Source organism: Mobula birostris, chromosome 30 (genome assembly GCF_030028105.1).
Source record: "Mobula birostris isolate sMobBir1 chromosome 30, sMobBir1.hap1, whole genome shotgun sequence".
In the NCBI taxonomy this organism is placed as follows: domain Eukaryota; kingdom Metazoa; phylum Chordata; class Chondrichthyes; order Myliobatiformes; family Myliobatidae; genus Mobula; species Mobula birostris.
Window position 1 is genome coordinate 20,887,020 of NC_092399.1, and position 26,415 is coordinate 20,913,434.

The 26,415-nt window shown below is 41.2% G+C and overlaps 1 protein-coding gene across 1 annotated transcript in view; it reads right to left on the reverse strand.

Moving 5' to 3' along the window:
- csmd2 (CUB and Sushi multiple domains 2) overlaps nt 1-26,415 on the reverse strand; it is a 689,393-nt gene that overhangs the window by 384,746 nt on the left and 278,232 nt on the right. Inside the window, exons 17-18 of the mRNA XM_072247323.1 lie at nt 16,186-16,355; nt 7,985-8,141 (exon numbers count right to left, since the gene is read on the reverse strand). Coding sequence (XP_072103424.1) covers nt 7,985-8,141; nt 16,186-16,355 — 327 coding nt within the window. The remainder of the gene's footprint in view (nt 1-7,984; nt 8,142-16,185; nt 16,356-26,415) is intronic.

The window sequence follows — 26,415 nt, forward strand, 5'->3', positions numbered from 1 at the left end:
GCCATTTAGGAATCGGATGGCAGAGGGGAAGAAGCTGTTCCTGAATCACTGAATGTATGCCTTCAGACTTCAGGCTTCAGAACAGTTGGTAACAGTTAGAAAAGGGCATGCCCTGGGTGCTGGGGGTCCTTTATAATGGATGCTATTATATAATATGTAATATCATATGTACATGCATTATATAATATTCTGGAAAAAAACAAGGAAAATGGATTAAACGTCATAAATAAAAACTGAAAATTTTGGAAAAAAGCTCAGTGGTACTGTGAAAAGAGAAACAATTAATCTTTTAAGTCAAATATGCTTCATCAGAATTTAAAGGTTGAGAAAACCTTCTGAAAAATGAGAAGATGAGGTATTTCTGTGATAGATTGGAGGGACCTTTAAGCTCTTTTGTCTGTGTGATGTGCTACCAACATTGTAAAGTTTAAGTAGCATCATGTGGTCTCCTGGGATATGGCCTGCAGGTCAGACTGCACAAATGACAATGTAAGTAAGAGATAGAGAATGAGCAAAAATGGCCAGGCTTGATACAAAGAGAAGGGGACAGCAAGCTGTCTAAAGTTGGGAAATTCATTATTGAGTTCTGCAGGCTGCAGCATGCCCAGATGAAAGATGAGATGTTGTTCCTCAGGTATACATTAGGCCATGTAGAAACAGTGCTGGAGACCGTAAACAGAGAGTGGAGTGCAATGGCGAATTAAAGTGGCAGGCAACTGGAAGTTCAGGATCATTCCTGTAAATTAAGTGCAAGTGCTCCACAAAATGATCAGCCAGTTTCATAGAGTTGTTTAAGCAACACAATGCTTCTAACTACTGCATTCACTATAACACCTGGTGTCCTGCAACAGTGGTGACTTTATTGGGTACTATTGTTGTAACTCATGGATATTTGAGTTACTGTCACCTTCCTGTTTTCTTGAATCAGACTGGCCATTTTCCTCTGATCACTCTCATTAACAAGGTATTTTTGCCCACAGGAGTGATATTGTTTTTTGTTTTTAACACCATTCCATGTCAACTCTAGAGACTGGTGTGTGTGAGAATCCTGGGACATCACCAGTTTCTGAGGTATTTAAACCACCCTGTCCAGCACCAGCAATCATCAAGTCATTTAGATTACACTTCTTCTACATTCTGATGTTTGGTCTGAACAACAAATTAAACTCTTGACCATGTCTGCACGCATTGAGTTGTTGCCACATGATTGACTGGTTAGATATTTGCCTTAGTAAGCAAGTGTATAGATGTACATAATAAGGTGACCACTGAGAGTAAATAATTAAGAAATATCAAGAGCAAGGAAAAAATGCAAAGTTTATAGTATGACCACAATAACATATATTGATTATATCTCATCTTCTAATATCAAAACATGTCAATGAGTATGTAGGTTTTATAGTTACACAACAAATAACTCGGAATTGACTGCCAGTGTGAAAAAAGTGCCAATGCAAGGAACTTAGTGCTTTCTTAAAATACTCCTTTTGCTGGCATCAGTAACATGTTGTTCCAGTCAGAATGTCAGGTGTTTATTTAAGCCAGTTTCTCCGCAATCAAGAGCTTTGACACTGGCCTCCAAGAAGCACTCAGACTGGTTTAATCCTTTCATTTGCACAACAGCCGTAATTACAGAGAGTTTGGGTCAGAATGTCAATTGAGCTCCAGTTAATGAACCAAACTGTTGCTGGTGAATAGTTTTTCATAATAGACAATAGACAATAGGTGCAGGAGTAGGCCATTCGGCTCTTCGAGCCAGCACCGCCATTCACTGTAATCATGGCTGATCATCCACTATCAGTACCCTGTTCCTGCCTTCTCCCCATATCCCTTGACTCCGTTATCTTTAAGAGCTCTTTCTAACTCTTTCTTGAAAGAATCCAGAGAATTGGCCTCCACCGCCTTCTGAGGCAGAGCATTCCACAGATCCACAACCCTCTGTGTGAAAAAGCTTTTCCTCAACTCCGTTCTAAATGGTCTACCCCTTATTCTTAAACTGTGGCCTCTGGTTCTGGACTCCCCCAACATCGGGAACATGTTTCCTGCCCTAGAGTGTCCAATCCCTTAATAATCTTGTATGTTTCAATCAGATCCCCTCTCATCCTTCTAAATTCAATAATATGGCTTGTTTGGAGAAAAGTTAAGCCAGATCAGACCTTTTCCATGATAAGTCATCTTGTGTTATTTCTACCAACAACTACTTGAACGTGTACCAAATCTGTACTGAAGCAAATCATCGCAAGGCACTTCACAGGTCTATCATCAAACAGAATTTGACACCAAATCTTAAAAGGAAGGATTAAATCTCCAAGAGTTTCTAAGAAGTATTTCCCTAAGAACTGATAGAATATTCACGGTTACAAATAAAATACAGCAAACTCTTGCAATCTGCTATCCAAAAGTTTGGAAAACTCATTCTTCAGCATCTATTTCACCTAGATCATTTTCTCATGCTCCTTTTAAATTCAAATGGACCGCATTCTCACATTCTCTTTAAACTCTGAGTTCTGTTTGCTGCTCTCCCTTTAGAACTATTTGGTTCACTGGGAAATTTACTATAGAACTATGTAACATGTGAAATAAAAGTGAATTGAAAATGCACTGGGCATCAAAAGGAATACATAAAAATAGACCTGAAAATCACCTGACTAACATCACCCAATATGTTCAATTAGAGTTTGACAGTACCCAGAAGAGATTTTGCAATTTATACAGTATATAAGTATATTGAAAGGTTGTATATATTGAAATTCATTATGGACATCAGGAAGACGAAGCTGATAGAACACATACCAATCCTCATTGAGGGATCAGCAGTGGAAAGAGAGAGCAGCTTCAAGTTGCTGGGGGTCAGCATCTCTGAAGATTTATCCTAGGTCCAACACATTGATGCAATTACAAAGAAGGCATAACAGTGTACCGTTAATTTCATTCGGAGTTAGAGCAGACCTGGTATGTCACCAAAGACTCACAAATTTCTACAGATGTACCGTGCAGAGCATTCTAACCAGTTGCATCACTCTCTGGTATGAAGGGGCCACTGCGCACGATCAGAAATAGCTGCAGGAAGTTGTAAACTCAGCCAGCTCCACCATGGGCACTCGTCTCCCCAGCGTCAGAGACACCTCCAAAAGGCAATGCCTTAAGAAGGAGGCATCCATCATTAAGGACTCCCATCAACCAGAGCATGCCATCTTCTCATTGCTACCATCAAGGAGGAGGTACAATATCCTGATGATACCCACTTAACATTTCAGAACCAGGTTCCTCCCTTCCACCATCAGATTTCTGAATGGACAATGAACGCATAAGTACTATATCACTATTTATTTTGCTCTCATTTTGCACTACTTAATTTTATATATTTACCTTATTGCGATTTATAGTGTTTTTATTTTTATGTATTGCAATGTACTGCTGCCGCAAAATAACACATTTCATGCCACATGCCAATGATATAAGACCCGATTCTTGTTCTGATTCTTTTGAAATTCTTCAATAGATTATGAATTAGCTTTACTAAACTAGATTCCGTATTCAGATGTATGGAGTTCAAGAAACTACAGACCACAAAGCTGCTTGCAAAATGGACATGTCCTTGTTCCCTCCTGAGGTTCTCATTTCCCGTAGATGCTTAATATTGTCCTGACATGGACAATAGGATCTCACGAGCTTCAATAACATAGAGTCCTTCAGCAGCAGAAGATATTGACCTTACCAATACACATTTCATATTTTGGTGTATTCCTCACAACTTTAGATCAATTTTACACAACAGACAAAGTATTCCATGATGAGTATTCCATGATGGGAGTCTAGTTGAGCTAACTTCTAGTTAACACCTGGAAACCCAACATCCAAAGAGAAAGAGAGTTAAAGAAAATTAAGCGATTTGAATAACCAGTATGGAAGTCTGTCTTAGGCATTTGGCAAACACTACATTGGGGGAAACTTAAGAATGACTATGTTATTATTCATCAGCTGCCATTGCCCTTCTTGGGGGCTTCAGATCATGCTTGAGATATAGTGCCAAGGGATGCCTGATGATGTCACAATAGCCATCATACATTCGAAGTAGTGGCATGGACGTTTGAACTGGTGAACAAGATGCAATCAATGAATTGTGCTTTCTCGTATTTTGTCAAATATCTTGAATGCTCAATCTGGAGAAGTGCAGATCACCGATCTAACTTGCATTGCGTGCTTAGCAAAGCGACTTCCTTCTTATCTTCATTGACTTCAATTTAACGAAGACTTCAGTGAATCCCACTCCGTCAGCTGTTGCTTTGATGATAAAGGCATTCACTGTTATTTTCCTATAAAATTTGACTCATGTCTGTATGTAAAGCATTGGTTAGTAAAGGTCATGAGTCAAGAAAACGTTTTGGAATCTGGATGGGCAAGGTATTTGTGAATAAGTATAACTCCATTTCTACCTTCTTCCATCACTTTACTGTTACTCAATGTAGCTAAAGGCTTGAAGACAAATTGTAGAGGGTTTTTCTTTCTTTTTTTGATGTGATCGACCTCAAATTTTCTCATTGTGGTGTGGGTCTCAGCAGAGCAGCAGCAAGTTAATGAATAAGCCAGTGGTGCATTTATTGGAGTAAAGTCTGTTAGAACTGCAACCAGGATCATGGCAAATTTGAAGACCCTGGAACTAAATGTTCAGTGGTAGCATGGTTATGAAATTGTCTGATCTTCAATTTGAGAGAAGTAGACATTTTTGCTCACCAGACTGAAATTCTTGCTGCTGTTGTGACTGGGGTCAGAGACGGCAGTGGCTTGGATCTGAATGAATGGCGGCAGATTGGGTAGACTCCATGAGAGAAATTATACCATTCGCATGGCAGCAGGAATAAAGTGGCTGGCATTTGGAATGGAAGAATGGGAAGCAGATTGGTTCAGAAGGAGTGCAGACAATGGAGAGGAAAAGAGAGGAAATGTTAGGGGTCTAGATGGTTTAGAGTTTGTAAAATGTGTTCAGGAAAGTTTTCTAAATCAATATATAGAGGGACCAACTAGAGGGGATGCAATATTGGATCTCCTGTTAGGAAACAAATTAGGCCAACTGACAGAAGTCTGTGTAGGGGAGCACTTTGGTTCCAGTGATCATAACACCATTAGTTTCAATTTGATCATGGACAAGGATAGATCTGGTCCTAGGGTTGAGGTTCTGAACTGGAAGAAGGCCAAATTTGAAGAAATGAGAAAGGATCTAAAAAGCGTGGATTGGGACAGGTTGTTCTCTGGCAAAGATGTGATTGGTAGGTGGGAAGCCTTCAAAGGGGAAATTTTGAGAGTGCAGAGTTTGTATGTTCCTGTCAGGATTAAAGGCAAATTGAATAGGAATAAGGAACCTTGGTTCTCAAGGGATATTGCAACTCTGATAAAGAAGAAGAGGGAGTTGTATGAAATGTATAGGAAACAGGGGGTAAATCAGGTGCTTGAGGAGTATAAAAAGTGCAAGGAAATACTTAAAAAAGAAATCAGGAGGGCTAAAAGAAGACATGAGGTTTCCTTGGCAGTCAAAGTGAAGGATAATCCAAAGAGCTTTTACAAGTATGTTAAGAGCAAAAGGATTGTAAGGGATAAAATTGGTCCTCTTGAAGATCAGAGTGGTCGGCTTTGTGCGGAACCAAAGGAAATGGGGGAGATCTTAAATAGGTTTTTTGTGTCTGTATTTACTAAGGAAGCTGGCAGGAAATCTATGGAATTGAGGGAATCAAGTAGTGAGACCATGGAAACTGTACAGATTGAAAAGGAGGAGGTGTATGCTGTCTTGAGGAAAATTAAAGTGGATAAATCCCCGGGACCTGACAGAGTGTTCCCTCAGACCTTGAAGGAGACTAGTATTGAAATTGCGGGGGCCCTGGCAGAAATATTTAAAATGTCGCTGTCTACGGGTGAAGTGCCGGAGGATTGGAGAGTGGCTCATGTTGTTCCGTTGTTTAAAAAAGGATCGAAAAGTAATCCGGGAAATTATAGGCCGGTGAGTTTAACGCCAGTAGTACGTAAGTTATTGGAGGGAGTACTAAGAGGCAGAATCTACAAGCATTTGGATAGACGGGCTTATTAGGGAGAGTCAACATGGCTTTGTACGTGGTAGGTCATGTTTGAACAATCTATTGGAGTTTTTCGAGGAGGTTACCAGGAAAGTGGATGAAGGGAAGGCAGTGGATATTGTCTACATGGACTTCAGTAAGGCCTTTGACAAGGTCCCGCATGGGAGGTTAGTTAGGAAAATTCAGTCGCTAGGTATACATGGAGAGGTGGTAAATTGGATTAGACATTGGCTCGATGGAAGAAGCCAGAGGGTGGTGGTAGAGAATTGCTTCTCTGAGTGGAGGCCTGTGACTAGTGGTGTGCCACAGGGATCAGTGCTGGGTCCATTGTTATTTGTCATCTATATCAATGATCTGGATGATAATGTGGTAAATTGGATCAGCAAGTTTGCTGATGATACAAAGATTGGAGGTCTAGTAGATAGTGAAGAAGGTTTTCAGAGCCTACAGAGGGACTTGGACCAGCTGGAAAAATGGGCTGAAAAATGGCAGATGGAGTTTAATACTGACAAGTGTGAGGTATTGCACGTTGGAAGGACAAACCAATGTAGAACATACAGGGTTAATGGTAAGGCACTGCAGTGGAACAGAGGGATCTGGGAATACAGATACAAAATTCCCTAAAAGTGTCGTCACAGGTAGATGGGTCGTAAAGAGAGCTTTTGGTACATTGGCCTTTATTAATCGAAGTATTGAGTATAAGAGCTGGATGTTATGATGAGGTTGTATAAGGCATTGGTGAGGCCGAATCTGGAGTATTGTGTTCAGTTTTGGTCACCAAATTACAGGAAGGATATAAATAAGGTTGAAAGAGTGCAGAGAAGGTTTACAAGGATGATGCCGGGACTTGAGAAACTCAGTTACAGAGAAAGGTTGAATAGGTTAGGACTTTATTTCCTGGAGCGTAGAAGAATGAGGGGAGATTTGATAGAGGTATATAAAATTATGATGGGTATAGATAGAGTGAATGCAAGCAGGCTTTTTCCACTGAGGCAAGGGGAGAAAAAACACAGAGAACATGGGTTAAGGGTAAAGGGGGAAAAGTTTAAAGGGATCATTGGTGGGGGGCTTCTTCACACAGAGAGTGGTGGGAGTATGGAATGAGCAGCCAGACGAGGTGGTAAATGTGGGTTCTTTTTTAACATTTAAGAATAAATTGGACAGATACTTGGATGGGAGGTGTATGGAGGGATATGGGCCGTGTGCAGGTCAGTGGGACTAGGCAGAAAATGGTTCGGCACAGCCAAGAAGGGCCAAAGGGCCTGTTTCTGTGCTGTAGTTTCTATGGTTTCTATGGGAGAAAGGCTTTGAGTAAAGAGTGGATAAGCAAGTCATGGGGGTTAGGACGAAATGGGGCTGAGGTTTAGAAGATGGAAACAGAAAAAAGATGGAGGTAAAGCAACTGATTAAGACAGTGGGATCAGGAATATGTAAGTGGGTGTGATCAGAATGTGCCTGAGAATGAATCTTGTCTCCAGTCGCCTTGGGCCTCTATGATACTGCATCAAGTTTCAGCTCAGTCATATGGGAACAATATGCAGCAGCCACCTCATATTAACTTTATGAGCACCCCGCCCTCCATGTTCCATAGCAAATTTCTATTAATGTTGACATGCATATTTGTATTAGAAATATGTGGAGGATTCTGTTGAAATGCAACAAAAAATGCCCTTACTCTGCACATATTATGTGATTGAAAAGTGTAAGGAAACATGTTAACAGTGATATTCTTCATCTTGAAAATCAGCAAAAAAAGAAAACCCTGAAGATTTTGTGTGTTGCATCAGAGAACCAACAGCATTTGAGAAATGTGAGAATCCCATTATCACAGTGAAACAGGGACAAAGTATCCTGAAATTCTCTTTTATACACTGGAGCAATCTAATGTACTTTATGATCTATCGTAATCAGGCACTTACTTGAAAAAAGGAGCTCAAATCCTTTGCTTGTGTTCTCTGTATTTGTGATGAACTCAAGCCACAGGCTGCTTGATGTACTGTTCAAAATGATTCCAAGCATCTCTGACCCTGTGAAAGTACCAAGTACCCGGGAGGAGCTATCCCTGCCATCAAAAATCTATGAAAAAGAAATAAAAGATTATTAAACATTGCAAAGAGTAGATCACTGGCATAATTTACCCCTGACTGCAAGCTGTGAACCTATTATTTTAAAATGGGTTTGTCATTTTATTACAGATCATACATGAAACAAATCTTCCTCTTGCATTATCAAACTCATTAAAAATGCAGAAATTAAAAGGCACTTGGTATTAGCTGACTGAAGTTTTACTGCAACCTCATAAGTTGTGTTCTGTGGCACACATACTGTATCTGCAGTGGCTGTAATGTCACAGTGGTAAATGCCGCAATGATTCATGAAGAAATCTCTCCTGGAAACAGCACATAAACTGTTACATCAACAGTAAAATAAAATAATCCTTGAAAGTAAAATTTAAAGCAAAATTTATGTTTCAAGATTACAAATTGGATCTTTGTCAAGTGCATTTTGAGTAACAATGTTTTAATAATGATATTCGAATTCCAATTTTCTATTTACCTTAGTAAAACAACATATTGGTGTTTATTTCCCAGTCTGGATATTTTTCCATCTTCAGAAAAGACTTATTTTAACTTCAATGATTATGAATACTGGAAACTAAACTATTTCACTTTGAGCACCAATTTTTTTTTAGGCAGCCTAACAGAAGTTCTCATATTGAAAACTGGAATGGTTTTTTGTTAATTTTATGTAAAAGTCACTACCCCTCAATTATTAGGCTCTTGAACCAAAGGTGATAACATCACTTGCCCCATTATTGAAATGTTCCCACAACCAACTGACTCACTTCCAAGGACTCTTCATTGAAAGACCCCCTGGGCAATACAAACACCTATGTCAAGATGCTGTTCATTGACTACAGCTCAGCATTAACACCATCATTCTCACAATCCTGCTTGATAAGTTACAGAACCTGGGCTTCTGTACCACCCTCTGTAATTGGATCCTCGACTTCCTAACCGGAAGACCACAATCTGTGCAGATTGGTGATAATATCTCCTCCTCGCTGACGATCAGCACTGGTGTTCCTCAGGGGTGTGTGCTTAGCCCTCTGCTTTACTCTCTCTATACCCATGATTGTGTGGCTAGGCATAGCTCAAATACTATCTATAAATTTGCTGATGATACAGCACTGTTGGTAGAATCTCAGATGGAGAAGAGAGGACGTATAAATAAAGGCATCCGTTAGTCTTGCGAGACCATGGATCTGCACCTGGAAAGTCTTCACTCTCCAGGGCACGGGCCTGGGCAAGGTTGTACGGAAGACCTGCAGTTGCCCATGCTGCAAGTCTCCCCTCTCCATGACACCGATGTTGTCCAAGGGAAGGGCAAGGGCCGATACAGCTTGGCACCAGTGTCGTCACAGAGCACTGTGTGGTTAAGTGCCTTACTCAAGGACACAACACACTGCCTCGGCTGGGGCTCGAACTCACGACCTTCAGATTGCTAGTCGAATGCCTTAACCACTTGGCCACGTGTCCACACAGAGAGGGCGTATAGGAGCAAGATTTACCAACTAGTAGAGTGGTGTCATAGCAACCGCATTGCACTCAACAGTAAGACGAAAGAGCTGATTGTGGACTTCAGGAAGGGTAAGACGAAGGAACACATAACAATCCTCACAGATGAATGAGAAGTGGAGAGAGTGAGCAGTTTCAAGTTCTTGGGTGTCAAGATCTCTGAGGACCTAACCTGGTCCCAACATATCGATGTAGCTATAAAGAAGGCAAGACAGTGACGATATTTCATAAGGAGTTTGAAGGGATTTGCTATGTCAACAAAAACACTCAAAAACTTCTATAGATGTAACGTAGAGAGCATTCTGACAGACTGCATCACCGTCTGGTATGGGGAAGGGGGCAGCTACTGCACAGGACCAAAAGACGCAGCAGAGGGTCACAAATTTAGTCAGCTCCATCTTGGGTACTATCCTACAAAGTACCCAGGACATCTTGAAGGAGTAGTGTTTCAGAAAGGCAGCATCCATTATTAAGGACTCCTGGCCCCCAGCACCCAGAGCATCCCATTTTCTCTTTGTTGCCATCAGATGGGGTAGAGAACCCTAACGGCACACACTCAGTGATTCAGAAACAGCTTCTTCCCCTCTGCCATCAGATTTGTAAATGGACATTGAACCCGTGAACACTGCCTCACTTTTAAAATATATTTCATTTCTGTTTTTGCACGATTGTTAATCTAATATACATATACTGTAATTTATTTGTTTACTTCTATATTATATATTGTATTGAACTACTGCTGCTAAGTTAACAAATTTCACGACGCACGCTGGTGATAATAAACCTGATTATAATTCTGATTCTGATCTCGTGTTCTCAATATGAATTGCTTATTTATTTATTATTAATATTTATTTTATTTTGTATTTGCATAGTCTGTTGCCTTTTAAACATTGGTTGAACATTCAAATTGGTGCGGTCTTTCATTGATTATGTTATGGTTATTATTCTATATATTTATTGAGTATGACCACAAGAAAATGAATCTCAGGGTTGTATATGGTGACATAATATATGTTGATAATAAATTTACTTTGATGTTGTGAGATGGGCAGAGGAAGAGGTAAGAAAACAAAAGATAGTCCCACCAAAATGAGCTTTGACAACTTTGAGAAGTCAACACCCGTTCTAATATCACTGTATTCCTGGAGATTCCCTACCAAATGCAATAAGCATATACAACAGTTCATCTCTGTGCGACAGGAGAACACAGATCGTAGTACAATTGTCTCTGTTTTATTATTTTGTACATTATCGCACATTGGTACACTATTATCTGTATATTACTATTCTGTACATTATTATTAGTTAAGTGGCACACTGCTGAATGTGTATTTAAATGTTGCTGCCGTAACAAAAGAATTTCCCATTTGGGCTCAATAAAGTACTTATTATTATGATTAGATACTTACCTACTGTATGCTGCAGATGTAATACCAGTGTCTGTATAAGTAAACTAAACAAGGACTAAGCTGACCAGAGGGCCTCCAGAAAATCAGTAAATTGCTAAGAACTACCTTCAAATTTTTCCCCATTTTGTTGCACTTTTGGGACCAGTGTGATTCCTAGAATTGCACAGCTGAACCCTTCAGCCCATCATGTGCAATCCTGACGATGTTACATGCGGAGATTGCAGCTGTCTTGTCCTTGCCACTTGGGATCATGGGAAGTGTGTCAGAAACTTGGGCACTCTCCACACCAGCCACTGCAACCATGCAAATGACGGCTGTGGAGAGTGGGGAAAATTCTGGAGGTGGACTGACATATATTCCGCAAACCTAGCTACTCTCTCCATGATCACACCTAGGGTATTCATTCCCATGCCCTAAGAAGCCCCAAGCAGTGAAGCATTGGTGACACTGCAGTAAAAGATTGAAATTATGATCACTGTGGTCGCTGTGCTCCACCATGCCTCTCCAGCACCGAGAACATCTTCAAAAGGCAATGCCTCAAAAAAGATGGCATCCATCATTAAAGACCCCCATCACCCAGGACATGCCCTCTTCTCAATCTGCCACTAAGGAAGAGGTACAGGAGCTTTAAGACACAAACTCAGTGTTTCAGGAATAGCTTCTTCCCTCCACCATCTGATTTCTGCATGGACAATCAGCCCATGTATACTACCTCTATTTTTTCCATTTTTGCTCTCTTTTTGCACTACATAAATAAATTTCATGGCATATGTCAGTGATATTAAGCTTAATTCTGATGGTGATGCAAAACTGCTGTCATTTGTCTGACACACAGAACTTTCCCTTGCTCAAGTTAATCAGTGATCATTCCAGCAGGCACAATGACAGAGTGAAATGTTGCTTTGCTGGCAGGCACATTTTAATTCACTTGTGGTTGACAACTTCATGTGAAGATTGGCCCTTGATTGACAGTGAGTTGAAAAATGCAGGTAATAGTTTTAACTTTTTCCACCAATTTCAATCATAAATGAAAAAAAATGAGCATCTCACACATGCACAGTAAGGTGAAAAACAATCATATGTGGCTTGTCCAATACACTTGTGGGAATTGAACTCAATGTGTCTTAAAAAATATGGACCACAATTTATGTGCACGTTTTACAAATAAAAAGGTGCAAATGCACCTGATTTCTGGGCAATACAAAGTTTCTAAAAATATTGATTAAAAGAAAAGAAACTTCATTTCACTTTACAGCTTCCATCAAATTTAATGTTACACCTTTCTGAATTACTTCATTCATTATAAATATCAGAGCAATTGATTTCATCTTGACTTTTTCAACAAACTGCTTCTGGCCATGAACCGATCAAACGACAGACAATTTGTGAAAAAAATATTTCAAATACTGTTTTTGATTTTAAAAAAAGGACGAAAATATTTTATTTCTTGCTATCTTTAGGTATTGGTATGTTCAAAAAATCCGAAAGGATTTTTTTTCTTTGGTCACAGAATTGGATAAATGGCTAACTGAAAGTTTCTAATATTTGCTTAGACATAAAGAACAGATTTCTTTCCCCTGAATTATACAACAAGTTACTATGGAAATAAAAAGAAGCCTTGAAAACTAATATATGTGGTTTAACATACGGGGTTATGACACAGATTTCTTCTTCTTAAGTATGTTGGTAGACGAGATAGGTGAACACACAGTTGTTTGATCAGCATTACTCTCTTCATCACCATTAGGCTCTACAATGAGTCAATTTATAGCAGGAGAAGTGATGCTGCCTGGCCTGCTGCGTTCACCAGCAACTTTGACGTGTGTTACTTCCTCCTGTTAGACTGTTTGAGGTAACTTTTTATTAATCTTTCTAACTTCTCTTCTAATATTTCTATATTTGTATATCTGTGCACTTGTGATACTACTGTGACACTGCAATTTCCTTTAGGATCAATAAAGTATCTACCTCGCTATCTATCTATCTAATGACCACTCTTTAAAAGAAATCCAGATAAATAGCTGAATTCAAATTCCACATCAGGATTACCAATGTGGCAACTTAATCCCTATCCTATCATTGTACCAAATATTAAGTTATTTGCATTCAGTCACCAAACCTAGGACAAGTAAAAAGTAAAAGAGAGATTAAAGCATAAAAATTAACATTTATAAAATAAAACATTAAAGCGACACACTCATTCAAACTAACTGACATAAATCTTAGAGATTCTGGAGATGCTCAAAATCTTGAGCAACACACACTTAAGTGCTGGAGGAACTCAGCAAGATGGCAGCATCTACAGATGGAAATATGTAGACATTCCAGGCCAAAACCCTTCATCAGTACTGCAAACAAATCCGGAAGAAACTAGAATAAGAAGGTAGGTGGAGTGGAATCTGGCAGGAGCTAGATGATGTAGACCCAACATTGATAGGGCAACCACTTCGTTGAAAACTTCTGTTCCATCCGCCATAAAGAGCAGGATTTCCTGGTATCCACCCATTTCAATTTGCCTTCCTATTTCTATTCCAACATGTCAGGCCATGGCCTCCTCTACCCTCATGATGGAGCTACTCTCAAATAGCAAGAGCAACATCTCATATTCCACCTGAGTAATTTCCAACCTGATGGCATGAATTGATTTCTCTAACTTCTAATAACTTCTCTCCCTTCCCTTTTTCACTTTTTCCATCCCCATTGTTTTCCTTCTCTTCTCATCTGCCCATCATCACCCTCTGATGTCCCTCCTCCTTTCCTTTCAGGCATGGTCCACTGTCCTCTTCTATCAGATTCCCTCTTCAGCCCTTCATCTCTTACATCTATCGCTTCCCAGCCTCTTACTTCACCACTCCTTGCCTATTCACCCACCTTCTCTCCATCACCTGGTTTCACCTATCACTTGCCAGCTTGTTCTGCATCCCTTCCTCGCTCCTTCTTATTGTAGCTTCTTCCTTCTTCCTTTCCAGTCTTGATGAAGAGTCTTGGCCTGAACCAGCAACTGTTTATTCCTCTCCATAGATAACTGATTTGTTGAGTTCCTCCAGTGCTTGGTGTTTGTTGCTTTAAGTCACATAAAATAGTGTCCTGACAGTTGTTTGTTTGAACCCATTTTGGATTGCAATACGGCCAATCTATTTATAACAGACTTCTGTAACCTTAGTGCAGGGGTATCCCAACCTGAGAGCTGGGAATTGTGTAGAAATCTATACAGTACCATTAGACCCTGAGACATCCACCAGCATGGTACAGTTGTTGCAATACTTAGTGGAAGTCTAGGTTTCAGCCTTTGCCCAGTAATCCCAAGTTACTGTTCATTATATTTCAAAGCCAGGAAGATCCTCCAAAGTAAAAGATCTAGAGCATTTTTTGGCATCAGAAGGGAGATGAGACCTTCCATAGATTAGCCATTATCATACTGAATGGCGAGGCGAGCTTAAAGGACCAGATAGCCTAACCTGCTCTTAGATTCTTAGATTCTTGTGTTCTACGTTATGCTGTTGGAATAGAACAGTTGGAATTTTGTATTGGGCATAACCTGTGAAAGACATATACCTACTAAGACTGGGTGCAAAGTGGCTGTTAACCTTTCCTTCTCATAAATGAAATAAGTTTGCTATCAACCCGGAAATTTGCTACAAAGTACGAAATTCATGCATTATCAGTTTCCAATGACTTCCTGCATTAAAAACAAAAATACCCGCACTTCAGTAACCCATGAACTTTAATTGGGGTTAACACTTTCCACAGCTTCAATGCACTTGCATCCACTGTGTAAACAACCCATATCCGTTGTCAATTGGAACCTTTAATGCAAAATGCACTGTGCGTTACCCTAACAGGTAACCATAATAACTCAGGAAAAATATGTTTTAAGATATAATGACTTAGATTTTCTAGCCCTTGTAATTGTAGTCAGTCCAGACTTCAGAAGAAATCTGTTTAAAAAGAATAAAAGGACTGTGTGGGATGTCTCTCCCCTCTTCTGAAGTTTTTAAGGAAGCCATTGGAAATCTGTGTATCCAAGAATAGTGATGGTAACAAAATTACTGAACAGACTGTCAGATTGGATGGCCACAGCTCATTAAGAACAACTAAAAAGCCAAGATCATATATATTGATTATTTTTACTATTTTAAAATAGTTGTAAATGCAGCTTTAAGGAAATGACAATTCAAACGTATACGATTATACTTCATAACTTTTAAGGTTGTTCAGGTATAATTCTATCTCTGAAGACTCTTAAAAACTCAACTATGCATCACTTAACCACTTTCAAAGAATAATGTGTACAAATTAGAAGTTCATGCCAAGTTTCTGATTCTGTTGTTTGCACTTTCAAGCCTTCAAGAGTACAGCTAATGGGAAGGAAGAGATTCATTGACAGCACGGTCCAGATTTCCACCTTCACTTCACAAGAGCAGATGCAGAAAGTGTTGGCAGATATATAAAGTGAAGGTGATTGCTGACGTTTTTTTTTGTTGTCATTACCATTGTGAAGCCTGAGCTAATGCCTTATGATCTTCCCCATCTGCAAGGTTTCAAGAGAATTTAATTCATAGATAATTAGTAAGAATGTTTGCTCACTGCCACTGGTATCTGCCAAATCACCCACTGTTTTTTTTCTTCTGTGACTGAACATAACAAGTTGATTTTTTTTTCCAAATTACTACCAGCTGGTTCTCTGCAACCCATTGCCCAGCTGCTACATATTGAAGTATATTGCTCCTACCTCCTTATAGTTTCCTTACATTCAGCAACTTAAAAATCATGAAGCTTTTCTCCATTGTGCTCCCTGATATTTTGATTGAACCTGAAATCTGATAACATTTTAATATGAACTCTACATGTTTCAGTCTAACTGCTTCAGACTATCCTCGGCTTAAAGGAATCAAATCATTCTGAAATAAAGACTTTGACATAAGCTGGTAATCATAGTATGTCTCCTCAAAAAAGGTCGATTCTTCACAGGGAATGTCAGATTACAAAGCAATAAATGACAATAGCCAGCAAAAATATCAGCTGTCACTGTACATAAACATGATAATGAAATGAAGCTCTGAACTGTTATTTTGGTACTTTATAGAGAGTGCTGAGGTTGTAACGTTCTGGAGCACAGTGTGTACTTACTTTTAGAACATCTCCCTGCTGGAGCTTGAATGTCCGGGCTTTCAATCGTATTCCTTTACCCGGTTGTGTTTGGATGGAATAAATACATTCGTGGTTGTTGCTGTAATTAGCTGGGTAATTGGGTGAAAGAAGAATGCCTTCGTTTCCAGTCACAGTGGCTCCACATTCAGCTAAAACAAAAAATCAAAAGAAGCAATTTTGGAACTTAAGATCTGAGATTTTAATTTATTATCTTTGAATTGATAAGAAAGAAACAGGAAAACAATGAGTAACTATTTCACTATTATTAAGATACCTTTTTCCCTAATCTGCAGTAATATGCAAAAGCCTTAGGCACATGTATATATAGCTAGGGTGTTGAAGACTTTTGCACGGTATTGTATTTGTCAACGTGGAGCGGAGAACGGGTTTGTCAACCTGGGGGAAGAAAGGATGACGGGATTTGCACGGGGTGTGAGACAGGTGGCAGAGAAGGAGTGCCAGGGTTAAGGGGGGGGTAGGGGTTGTGACGTTGGTGCAGACACACCCAACGCTGAGACACCAGGCAAGGTCATTTGATTCTAAGCAACTGCTTTATTGATCATTACAGAATGTCTCTCCTGTCCTTCCAGCTCCCTTTCCCTTTTCCCAACATGATTCACCTCTCCCTGCCCCCTTCCCCACTCTCAGCCCGCAACAGCAACCCATATCAGAATCAGGTTTATCATCACTCACATATGTCATGAAATTTGATTTTTGTTACAACAGCAGTACAGTGCAATGCATAAAATTACTACAGTACTGTGCAAAAGTCTTAGGCACCCTAGCTACATATATATGTGCCTAAAACTTTTACATTGTCTGTAAGTCCTTAACCTGAATTGCCGCTATTGCACTTATGAAGTTGTCAGAAAAGTAGAATCCGTTTAAGGAAAGTACAACATCAGGGTTGACTGTGGAACTTAGAATTAACTTGACTTGGCCTATTTAATGGAAAAACAGAATTAACCCACATGAAATGCTTCTCGAGTGGATTCTCAAATGAATCTCTGATATAACTACAGTATATGTGTCAGTAACTATGTTCCAGCCACTTTATCTATTTCTTGAGTCTCACTGAAGTGAACTTTAATTAAATCTATGTAAGATGCATCACTGCGAAATTCTGTGAGAAGAAGTCAGGCACGGGACCCACAACGTGACTACTTAGCTGCCCTGTCATCAGAAGAGATTTTGTCAGGCCATGTCTAAGGTTGCACGTTGACTGTTTTGCCATGCTCTGTGAGGGCTGCACTGAAATTCAAGCATGTAAAATAGCTAAGAAAACCAGCTGGAAGCAGTAAGGAGTATGATATTTCCAATCAATTCAAGTTAATGACTACTGTTCCTACCAAGTGTAAAATTACTGTACATAGATATGGTTGCACAGTTTGTTATCACCTTAATTTCCTTCCAGTGAAGAACTGCCAGCTGAACTACTAACTCATGCATACTTCCAGAATTTTCTGTTTTTATTCAATGTTAATATTACAGTTCATAAATAGTCACTCTCTTAACAAAGCTTTAAAATGTTTTTTTTAAATGACAAGCAAGCCAGTCAAATGGAACAAAATTGACGGGCAGGGACTGAAAAACTGTGATACAGTATCTCACAACATTCAAAGCGGTTATCAATATGCCTTCAGTAGTGAGGCTATTTATTCTGTTCTATGATCTATAACTTCGTTCTCTGCAGGAGAGTTATTTGACATGAATGAAAAATGGAGAGAGATACTTAACATGTGTCAAACAACATTTGGCAATCTTCAACTGTGTGCAATTTGGTTACATCTATTTCATGACTTGTCTTAGTCTCCAGCGTTCTGGCTGTGTTGAGTTTGTGTATTGGTGACCTCTGGGTATCAAGTCTGTCCCAGTGAGGAATAGATGCGTGTGTGCAGAAGGCTGTATTTACTGATGGGACATATGGTAGGTAATGGTGGAAGCAGGTCATCTTGAAGATGGAAGAGACAGTAACTGAAAGTGTCAGCTGATTGATAGAGGAGAAGCTAGCTGGCAGGCAGATGGACAGTAGTGAAGTGGGAGAAGAATAAGTTTGACAACAGTCAGGAACAAAATAATTTGATAGCGCTGTGCTGTCCTTTGATGAAAGGAGTGAAATGTTAGAGTGGCAGAGACAATTTTGGGAGTGCAGGAGCTGGTCTAATTCAGCAATCTGTCTTCAGGCAATCAGAGATTATATTTCACAGTGAGGCAGGCTGTATTAGTGAAAGAGGTATATGAGAACTGACGGTGGTGAAGACAGAGCAAAGCCACAAGCTGCCAAAAGGATTTTGCAAATGGTATTGCTATCAAGTAACTCAGACATACCTTCTGCACTAACTATATCAATGCATATCTTAATATATTCCCTGCCAAGGATTGAACCTAGCTGATGAGTTTCTTCAAGCATTTAAAATATATGCTAATATCCTTCCTGCATCCTCCAAGCAGACCACAACCTTGCTGCGGGTTAAAGGCTAGCATGCTTCAATGACCCAGAGAGCTATGCTGTCTGGAGTCAAACCTTTATGCTTTGGCTCTTGGTAGAATCACCTATGCCAATCAGATCAAAGGATAGAGGCCAGACGAAGAGTCATCCACTGGTTGTCCAGATTTGAGGGTTCATTCAGCTCAGGACTAACAATCTTAGCTGGCAAAATAAAACTGTTACAGAAACAGCGTGGAGGAATACTTCCACATCTGAGTGTGATGGTATTCCTGAGTCTCCACATGGGTCTTGAATGACTGACTGTAGTGAGAACCTAGAGGAAGCTTCTGACATGGTGAAGGAAGTCCTGAGCACCACCTGAGATGGAGGACCTTAATCACTATCCTAAATGCCAGTGGCATAATGGGCAGTAAATAAGTTCCCCTTGTGTGTTTCCTGTATTAGTGTTCTTCAACCCTCCTCATGAACTCTCAAAGATGTACAGCTCTGGAGCACTGAAACTTCCACCATGTCAATGCTGACCTTTTTATCCACCTTGACTTGGGTAAGATACTGGAGAGGTGGGTTAGTATGTTTGCAGATGACACAAAGATTGGTGGAGTTGTGGATAGTGATGAAGGATGTCGTACATTACAGTGGAACATTGACATGATTTAGCACTGGTCTGAGAAATAGCAGATGGAGTTCAACTCAGAAAAGTGGGAATCAGAGGGATGTATCTTAAATCATGATGAGCTGGAGAACAGAAAAAAAGGCTGAAAGCCTAGTAACATCTTTCCATCAATCTCCCTAATGTTTCCATCTCTATCACCATCCTTAGTTAAAAAACCTAGCTCTGACATCCCCCTTATACATTCCTCCAATCACCTTAAAATTATGTCCCCTCATATTAGCCATTTCCACCCAGGGAAAAGTCTCTGCCTGTCTATCCATCTTTGGCTCTCATCATCTTATACACCTCTATTAAGCCGGCTGGTGGCGTAGTGGCATCAGTGCTGGATTGCGGGGCGGAGGTCCCGAAGTTTAAACCCAGTCGGCTCCCCCGCCAGCATGCTTTCCATCCATGCTGGGTTAAGAGCTGGTGATCTCTTTGAAAAAAAACTCACCCGGCAGAAGGCAATGGCAAACCACTGCTGTAACTTGCCTCTTATGTGAATTCCAACTACGTCACAACAGCGTGGGAGGAAGTCGTCCGCTACCTGGAAAATTCCAGATGCAACCTACGTTTACACCTCTATTAAGTCACCCCTAAAGAGCTCCAACACAACTGATTCCCTCTAATTTCTCCATAATCTAGTCCACTGAACAAAGGACCTGGCTCTTTGGAAAATAGAATTTTGCGGCCTAACACAAAACCAATGCAGGAATATCATGCAACATGCATTTTAACATGACTTGTAAAGATTCCTAAAAGCTTTTTAGCTTTTTTTATTTTTACTTCTTGGGGACAGAGCACATCATCAAGCTTGGATCAAGCAGCATTTCCCTGATACATTCTTGGTGGTCTAAGTCTTTCTTTCCATGTCAATACCTGTTTCGTGTAGTGGCGAGCACAATGCCTTACAATACCAGCACACCGGGTTCAATTCCTGCCACTGGAAGAAGTTTGTACTTGCTCCGTGTGACTGTGTGGGTTTCCTCCGGGTGCTCCAGTTTCCTCCCACAATCCAAAGTAAAAGTTGGTAGGTTAATTGGCCATTGTAAATTGTTCTGTGATTAGCTACAATTAAATCGGAGGAATGCTGGGCATTGCAGCTTGAGGGGGTGGAAGGGCCTATTCCATGCTGTATCCGAATAAATAATAAATAAATAAATTCCAAATATGCCAAATGGGTTAACCAATATTGAAAGGAAACTATGATAATATGAGCTAATTAAGTATACAATAAAACATTAGTACAACTAATGAAGAATCAAAATATTAGTGACCACTACTTTGGAGTAAATGGCTATCACAGATCTGAAAAGTCAATTTGCTTCTAAGGCCCTAAAGGAAAGTTGACAGAAATTTGTCCCAAATTCAATCGTGTGCCACACCCATCTACATTGTGGCATTTGTCACCATTGGACCTAATAAATTTGACATGCATACAGCTCTTGATGTTGTAAAAGTAGAGTAAGGGTTGAACCCTTTAATAAATAATTTGATACCACCACTATTTTTCATGTGCTTCTTATCAATTAAGAAGCAAAATCATTGCTGTTATCTATTTCCTACAGGGCACTTTAACACTAGAAACAATCGAGCATATATTGTCTCAATTTCTCTCCCCTTGTTTTTGGAATATGGATATGTTATTAAATAGCTAACAAGTTAAACACAGCTCAGAACAGTACTGTACTTCCTGACTGCAATTATTTGAAAGCCACATCAGAATCTGAAATTGCCCTGGGTCCACTGGCCAGCACTTGGCTCCGCTGACTACTGTCTCACCTTTGAGTCAATTGTAAGAGGGTCAGGGCTAGATGCAAGATTCCAATGAAATGGCACACAGTACCTGTACCTGTTGTCTGTTAGTTTCTTAAGGTTGTTACAGCCAGGAGTGGTAATGGGGACAAGCTCCCACTACCTGTTAAATGCTCCCAATGTTGTGTGCCTCAAGTAACCTCTGACAACTAAGTCCAGCTCCTGGCCTTCATGTGTGGCCCAGCTACTAAGCCTAGCAGAACCATTTCTACTGACAGGATAATGGGCAAAGGCGGGTTACTGGTGACTAATCGTTTTGGGCAGATGGAACTCATCAGCTGTGGTTGGCAGCTCATCTAGGAAAAGGAAAACTCTGATCTCAAATCTTCAGCTACCTTGCAGCTACACCCACTCAGAGGGTAGTCTTTGGAAATAAACTCCAAGGGAAAAGTCCAGAGCTGGAGTCTCCAAGACAGTCCTGCATAGAGTTCCATGCTGACTGGCAGCTCCTGCGTTGCCACTGGTGCCAAACTGTATCGGTCTCTGCCGTTCCTTTGGGTTCATCACATGCATGGAGAGGGGTGGCTTGCTACATGGGTAACAGCTTGCTCTCCATATTGTATTGCCCAGGCTTGCATATCTGGGACAAAATATCTATGGGCACCCCTGACTGATTGAGACCTCACTCACTGTTTGTGCAACCTGTATTAGCAAAAGGCAAATCTATTTCCTGCTTTATCTTTCCTTTAGTTTACACTTTATATTTCAAATATTTTCTAACACTGAATATAAGGTAACAGATTCTAGAGAATACAAAGCAGTAATTCGATTGAGTGGCTCTGACAGTACTGTAATGGATGAATAATTAGCCGCCATCAGCAGCATTTCAGACTACATTGAGTTGGAATCAAGACTCATTATTGTTCCCCATTCAAAATTATTCCTTCATTTCCATGGAGACATCAACACAAGCCATCCTTCTAAGCAGCCTGTGGTATAAAGCCTGTTCACCCTTTCACCTCAGAAAGGAACAAAGCATTAAAAGAAGAATTTGGTTTCAAAGTCAAATTTTGCACCTTTGGTAAGGTCCCCTCCAAATCAATGCAAGCAGATTAAATCAAAGAAAACTGTATTGCCACCAAAAGAGTGTACGGGGTCTTCCTTTTTGTTAAATTTAAAATGGCTTCTCCTGTTATGTTATACTGAGGAATGTTGAGACAGTCTCTAACTAGACAGTTGCTTGGGTTATCGTAGATAGCAGGGTGCTATTAACCAATGGGTGGTCATGTATCGTTTTGTTTTCGGATCCAATGCTGTATCATATGACTGTGGACGGGGTTTTGGCGGGGAGTCGGAGGAAAGACGGGGAGGACGGCAGACGGGGTTTTTGGGGGGGGAGTCAGAGGAGAGACGGGGAGGACGGTGGAGAGACGGGGAGTCGGAGGAGAGACGGGGAGGACGGCGGACGGGGGTTTTTGGGGGGGAGTTGGAGGAGAGACGAAGAGGACAGTGGACGGGGGTTTTTGACGGGGACTCGGAGGAGAGACAGGGAGGATGGCGGAGAGACAGGGAGTCGGGGGAGAGACGGGGAGCCGGAGGAGAGACTGGGAGGACGGTGGAGAGACGGGGGGTCAGTGGAGAGACGGGGAGTCGGAGGAGAGACGGGGAGTCGGGGGAGAGACGGGGAGTCGGGGGAGAGACGGAGAGTCGGGGGAGAGACGGGGAGTTGGAGGAGAGACGGGGAGGACGGTGGCGAGACAGGGAGGACGGAGGAGAAACGGGGAGTCGGGGGAGAGACGGGAGTCGGAGGAGAGACGGGGAGTCGGAGGAGAGGCAGGGAGTCGGAGGAGAGACGGGGAAGACGGGGGGGAAGACGGAGGAGAGACGGGGAGTCGGGGAGAGGCAGGGAATTGGAGAGATACGGGGAGTCGGGGGAGAGACGGGGAGCCGGAGGAGAGACTGGGAGGACGGTGGAGAGACGGGGGGTCAGTGGAGAGACGGGGAGTCGGAGGAGAGACGGGGAGTCGGGGGAGAGACGGGGAGTCGGGGGAGAGACGGGGAGTTGGAGGAGAGACGGGGAGGACGGTGGCGAGACAGGGAGGACGGAGGAGAAACGGGGAGTCGGGGGAGAGACGGGAGTCGGAGGAGAGACGGGGAGTCGGAGGAGAGGCAGGGAGTCGGAGGAGAGACGGGGAAGACGGGGGGGAAGACGGAGGAGAGACGGGGAGTCGGGGAGAGGCAGGGAATTGGAGAGATACGGGGAGTCGGTGGAGAGACGGGGAGTCGGAGGAGATACGGGGAGTCGGTGGAGAGACGGAGAGTTGGAGGAGAGACGGGGAGTCGGAGGAGAGACGGGGAGACGGAGGAGAGATGGGGAGACGGGGAGATGGAGGAGAGACGGGGAGACGGAGGAGAGACTGGGAGTCGGAGGAGGGACGGAGAGTCGGAGGAGGGACGGGGAGTCGGAGGAGGGACGGGGAGTCGGAGGAGGGACGGGGAGGACAGTGGACGTGCGGAGAGGCTCCTGTCGATCACTCCGGGTGGTCCCGAGCCGTGAGTCGACAGGATCCAGGTGGTCGTCTGGAATCGATTGAGCTCCAACGGTTGTGCACGAAGAACTTGGACTTTGCTAAGTGTTGGCGCCTTTTTTTTCATTACTTTCCTCTCTGTATCAAATTTATATTAATATCATAGAATTAGTAATATCTATAAAGTGTATTTGTTAAAATTTACTGGGTGTGCTGGCTGATGATTGATGTTTGGGTTTGATTCGGGCGGCGACCGACACTGTGGGGAGTGTTAAAGCAGGTGCTGGGCAGGATTTCCCCCAGACATATACGAGCCAATATAACGGGATGTTACAAGAGTAACAAATATCAAGGATCATAAATTTTCATCCATCATTGTTGGAAACATTACATTTGTCCAGTAGTGAACTTACACTGAATACTAGCCTTTACGTCATAAAATTGTACATGGACCTCACCTATTTAAGTAAGAAAATGAATAATGAACCATTTGTCTGGAAATTGCTGGAGTCTATAGGAAAGGAATGAGTGATTGAGAATCTTAAAAATGTGCTGTTATTTAGTGACAGCTGACTTGTAATGCACAACAAAACTGACAATTTCTTTTAAAGAGACGTCTAATGTAAAGGACACAAGAAGAACTATGACTGCTAGTTAAAGGGACATTAAGGAGCATTTGGTGAAGTCCCTCATCAGAGAATACTTGCAAGGCTTGAGCCTTATAGGTTAATGAACAAATTATTCAACTGTGCAGCATATTGACCAATAGGTAGGAGAAATAGAGGAGAGGTAACAGACAGGTTGTGAAAGATTTGTGTTCGGTTGCAGGTTTTTGTAAGGCCTCAGATGACCAGATAAAATTTCATGCATACAAATTGATGAATGGAACATTAGTCACTGTAGCTTAAATATGAAACTAAAAGATGTCCAGAAGATTAATTTAATGTCTGAAGGTTCAAAGTTCAAAATAAATGTATTATCAAATTACTATGCTACTTTGAGATTTATTTTCTTGCAGGCATTTACATGAGAAAAGAAATACAATAGAATTTTATGAATAGCTCTGCAGAAACTGTCAAAACTTGATAAACAACTAAAGTGCATGATATATTGCGGAAATAAAAATAATACTGAGAACATGAGTTAGAAGGAGTCATAGTCATAGAACACTACAACAGACAACCAGGCCTTTCAGCCCATCTAGTCTATGCTGAACTACTATTCTGCCTAATCTCATTAACCTACATCTGGACCATAGCCCTCCACACCCCTATTTATGAGTACCAATTTCTCTTAACTGTTGAAATCAATCCTGCATCCACCATTTCTGCCAATTCGCCTTCGCCTTTGATTCGGCCAACAACAGTGGTGTCGTCAGCAACAAATGCGGCATTGGAGTAGTTGCTAGAGACACAATCATAAGCATAAATTGAGGAGAGCTGCGTTTAAGCGTACAGCCCTATGAAGGACCTGTGTTGATGTTGTTGCTAATCCATACTAAATGGGATTTGCCAGTGAGGAAATTGAGGATTCATTTACACAGGGAGATACCACCCAGGTCTTAGAGCTTAGTGATGACTTTCAAGGGCATGATAGTGTTGAAAGTCTGACAACTTGGTTTTAGACTATGAGGTGATCTTAAAAAGAATATCAGTGAACCATCTTAGGTAGTGAGAAGTTAGAACTTGAAAGCCCAGGTACAAAGATCTTTGAAATACTAATGTCAGGTAATCAAATGAGCTAATAGAATTATGGCCTTTATATGTAAAATACAAACAGTAAAATTCATGCCAGAGATGTACAAAACCCTGATTCAATAGTACCCTGTACTTATAACTCAGTTCCAGTCTTTGTACCTTAAGAAGCATAGATTGGCTTGGAGCATTTGAATCAGAATGAGTCAGAATCAGGACTATTATCAGTGGCATGTGTCATGAAATGTGCTAACTTAGCAGGAGGATTTCAGTGCAATACATAATATAGAAGAAAAAAAGTAAAACTAAATAAATAAGAAAATCAATTACAGTATATGTATATTGAATAGATTAAAAATTGCGCAAAAACAGAATATATATTAAAAAAAGTGAGGCCATGTTCATGGGTTCAATGTCCATTTAGGAATCGGATAGCAGAGGGGAAGAAGCTGTTCCTGAATCGCCAAGTGTGTGCCTTCAGGACTCTGTGCCTTCTACCTGAGAAACAGTGAGAAAAGGGCATGCCCTGGGTGCTGGGGGAGGGGGGTCCTTAATAATGGACGCTGCCTTTCTAAGCCACTACTCCTTGAAGATATCCCGGGTACTTTGTAGGCTAGTACCCGAGATAGAGCCGACTAAATTTACAACTCTCTGCAGCTTCTTTCTGTCCTGTGCAGTAGCACCACCCACCCACCCCCCACGATACCAGACAGTGATGCAGCCTGTCAGAATGCTCTCCACAGTATTTCAAGAGGTTTTAGAGTGTTTTTGCTGCCAGTTCAGATTTACCAGAATGATATTGGACTCTATGCATTATATCATGAATACAAATTAGAATCAGGTTTATTATTGCTGACATCTGTCGTGAAATCTGTTTTTCCATGGCATCAGCAAGACTTAAAAATTAATTTAAGCTACAAGCATAAGTAAATTATACAAAACAATAAAATGTTCATGGGCCATTCAATAATCTGATGGTTGAGAGGAAGAAGCTGTTCCTAAAATGTTGAGTGTGGGTCATCAGGCACCTGCACCTCCTCCCTGAAGAGGTTATGTCCTGGATGAAGATCCTTAAAGGAGGATGCCACCATCTTGAGGCAGCATCTGTTAATATTGTCCTCAATAGTGGGG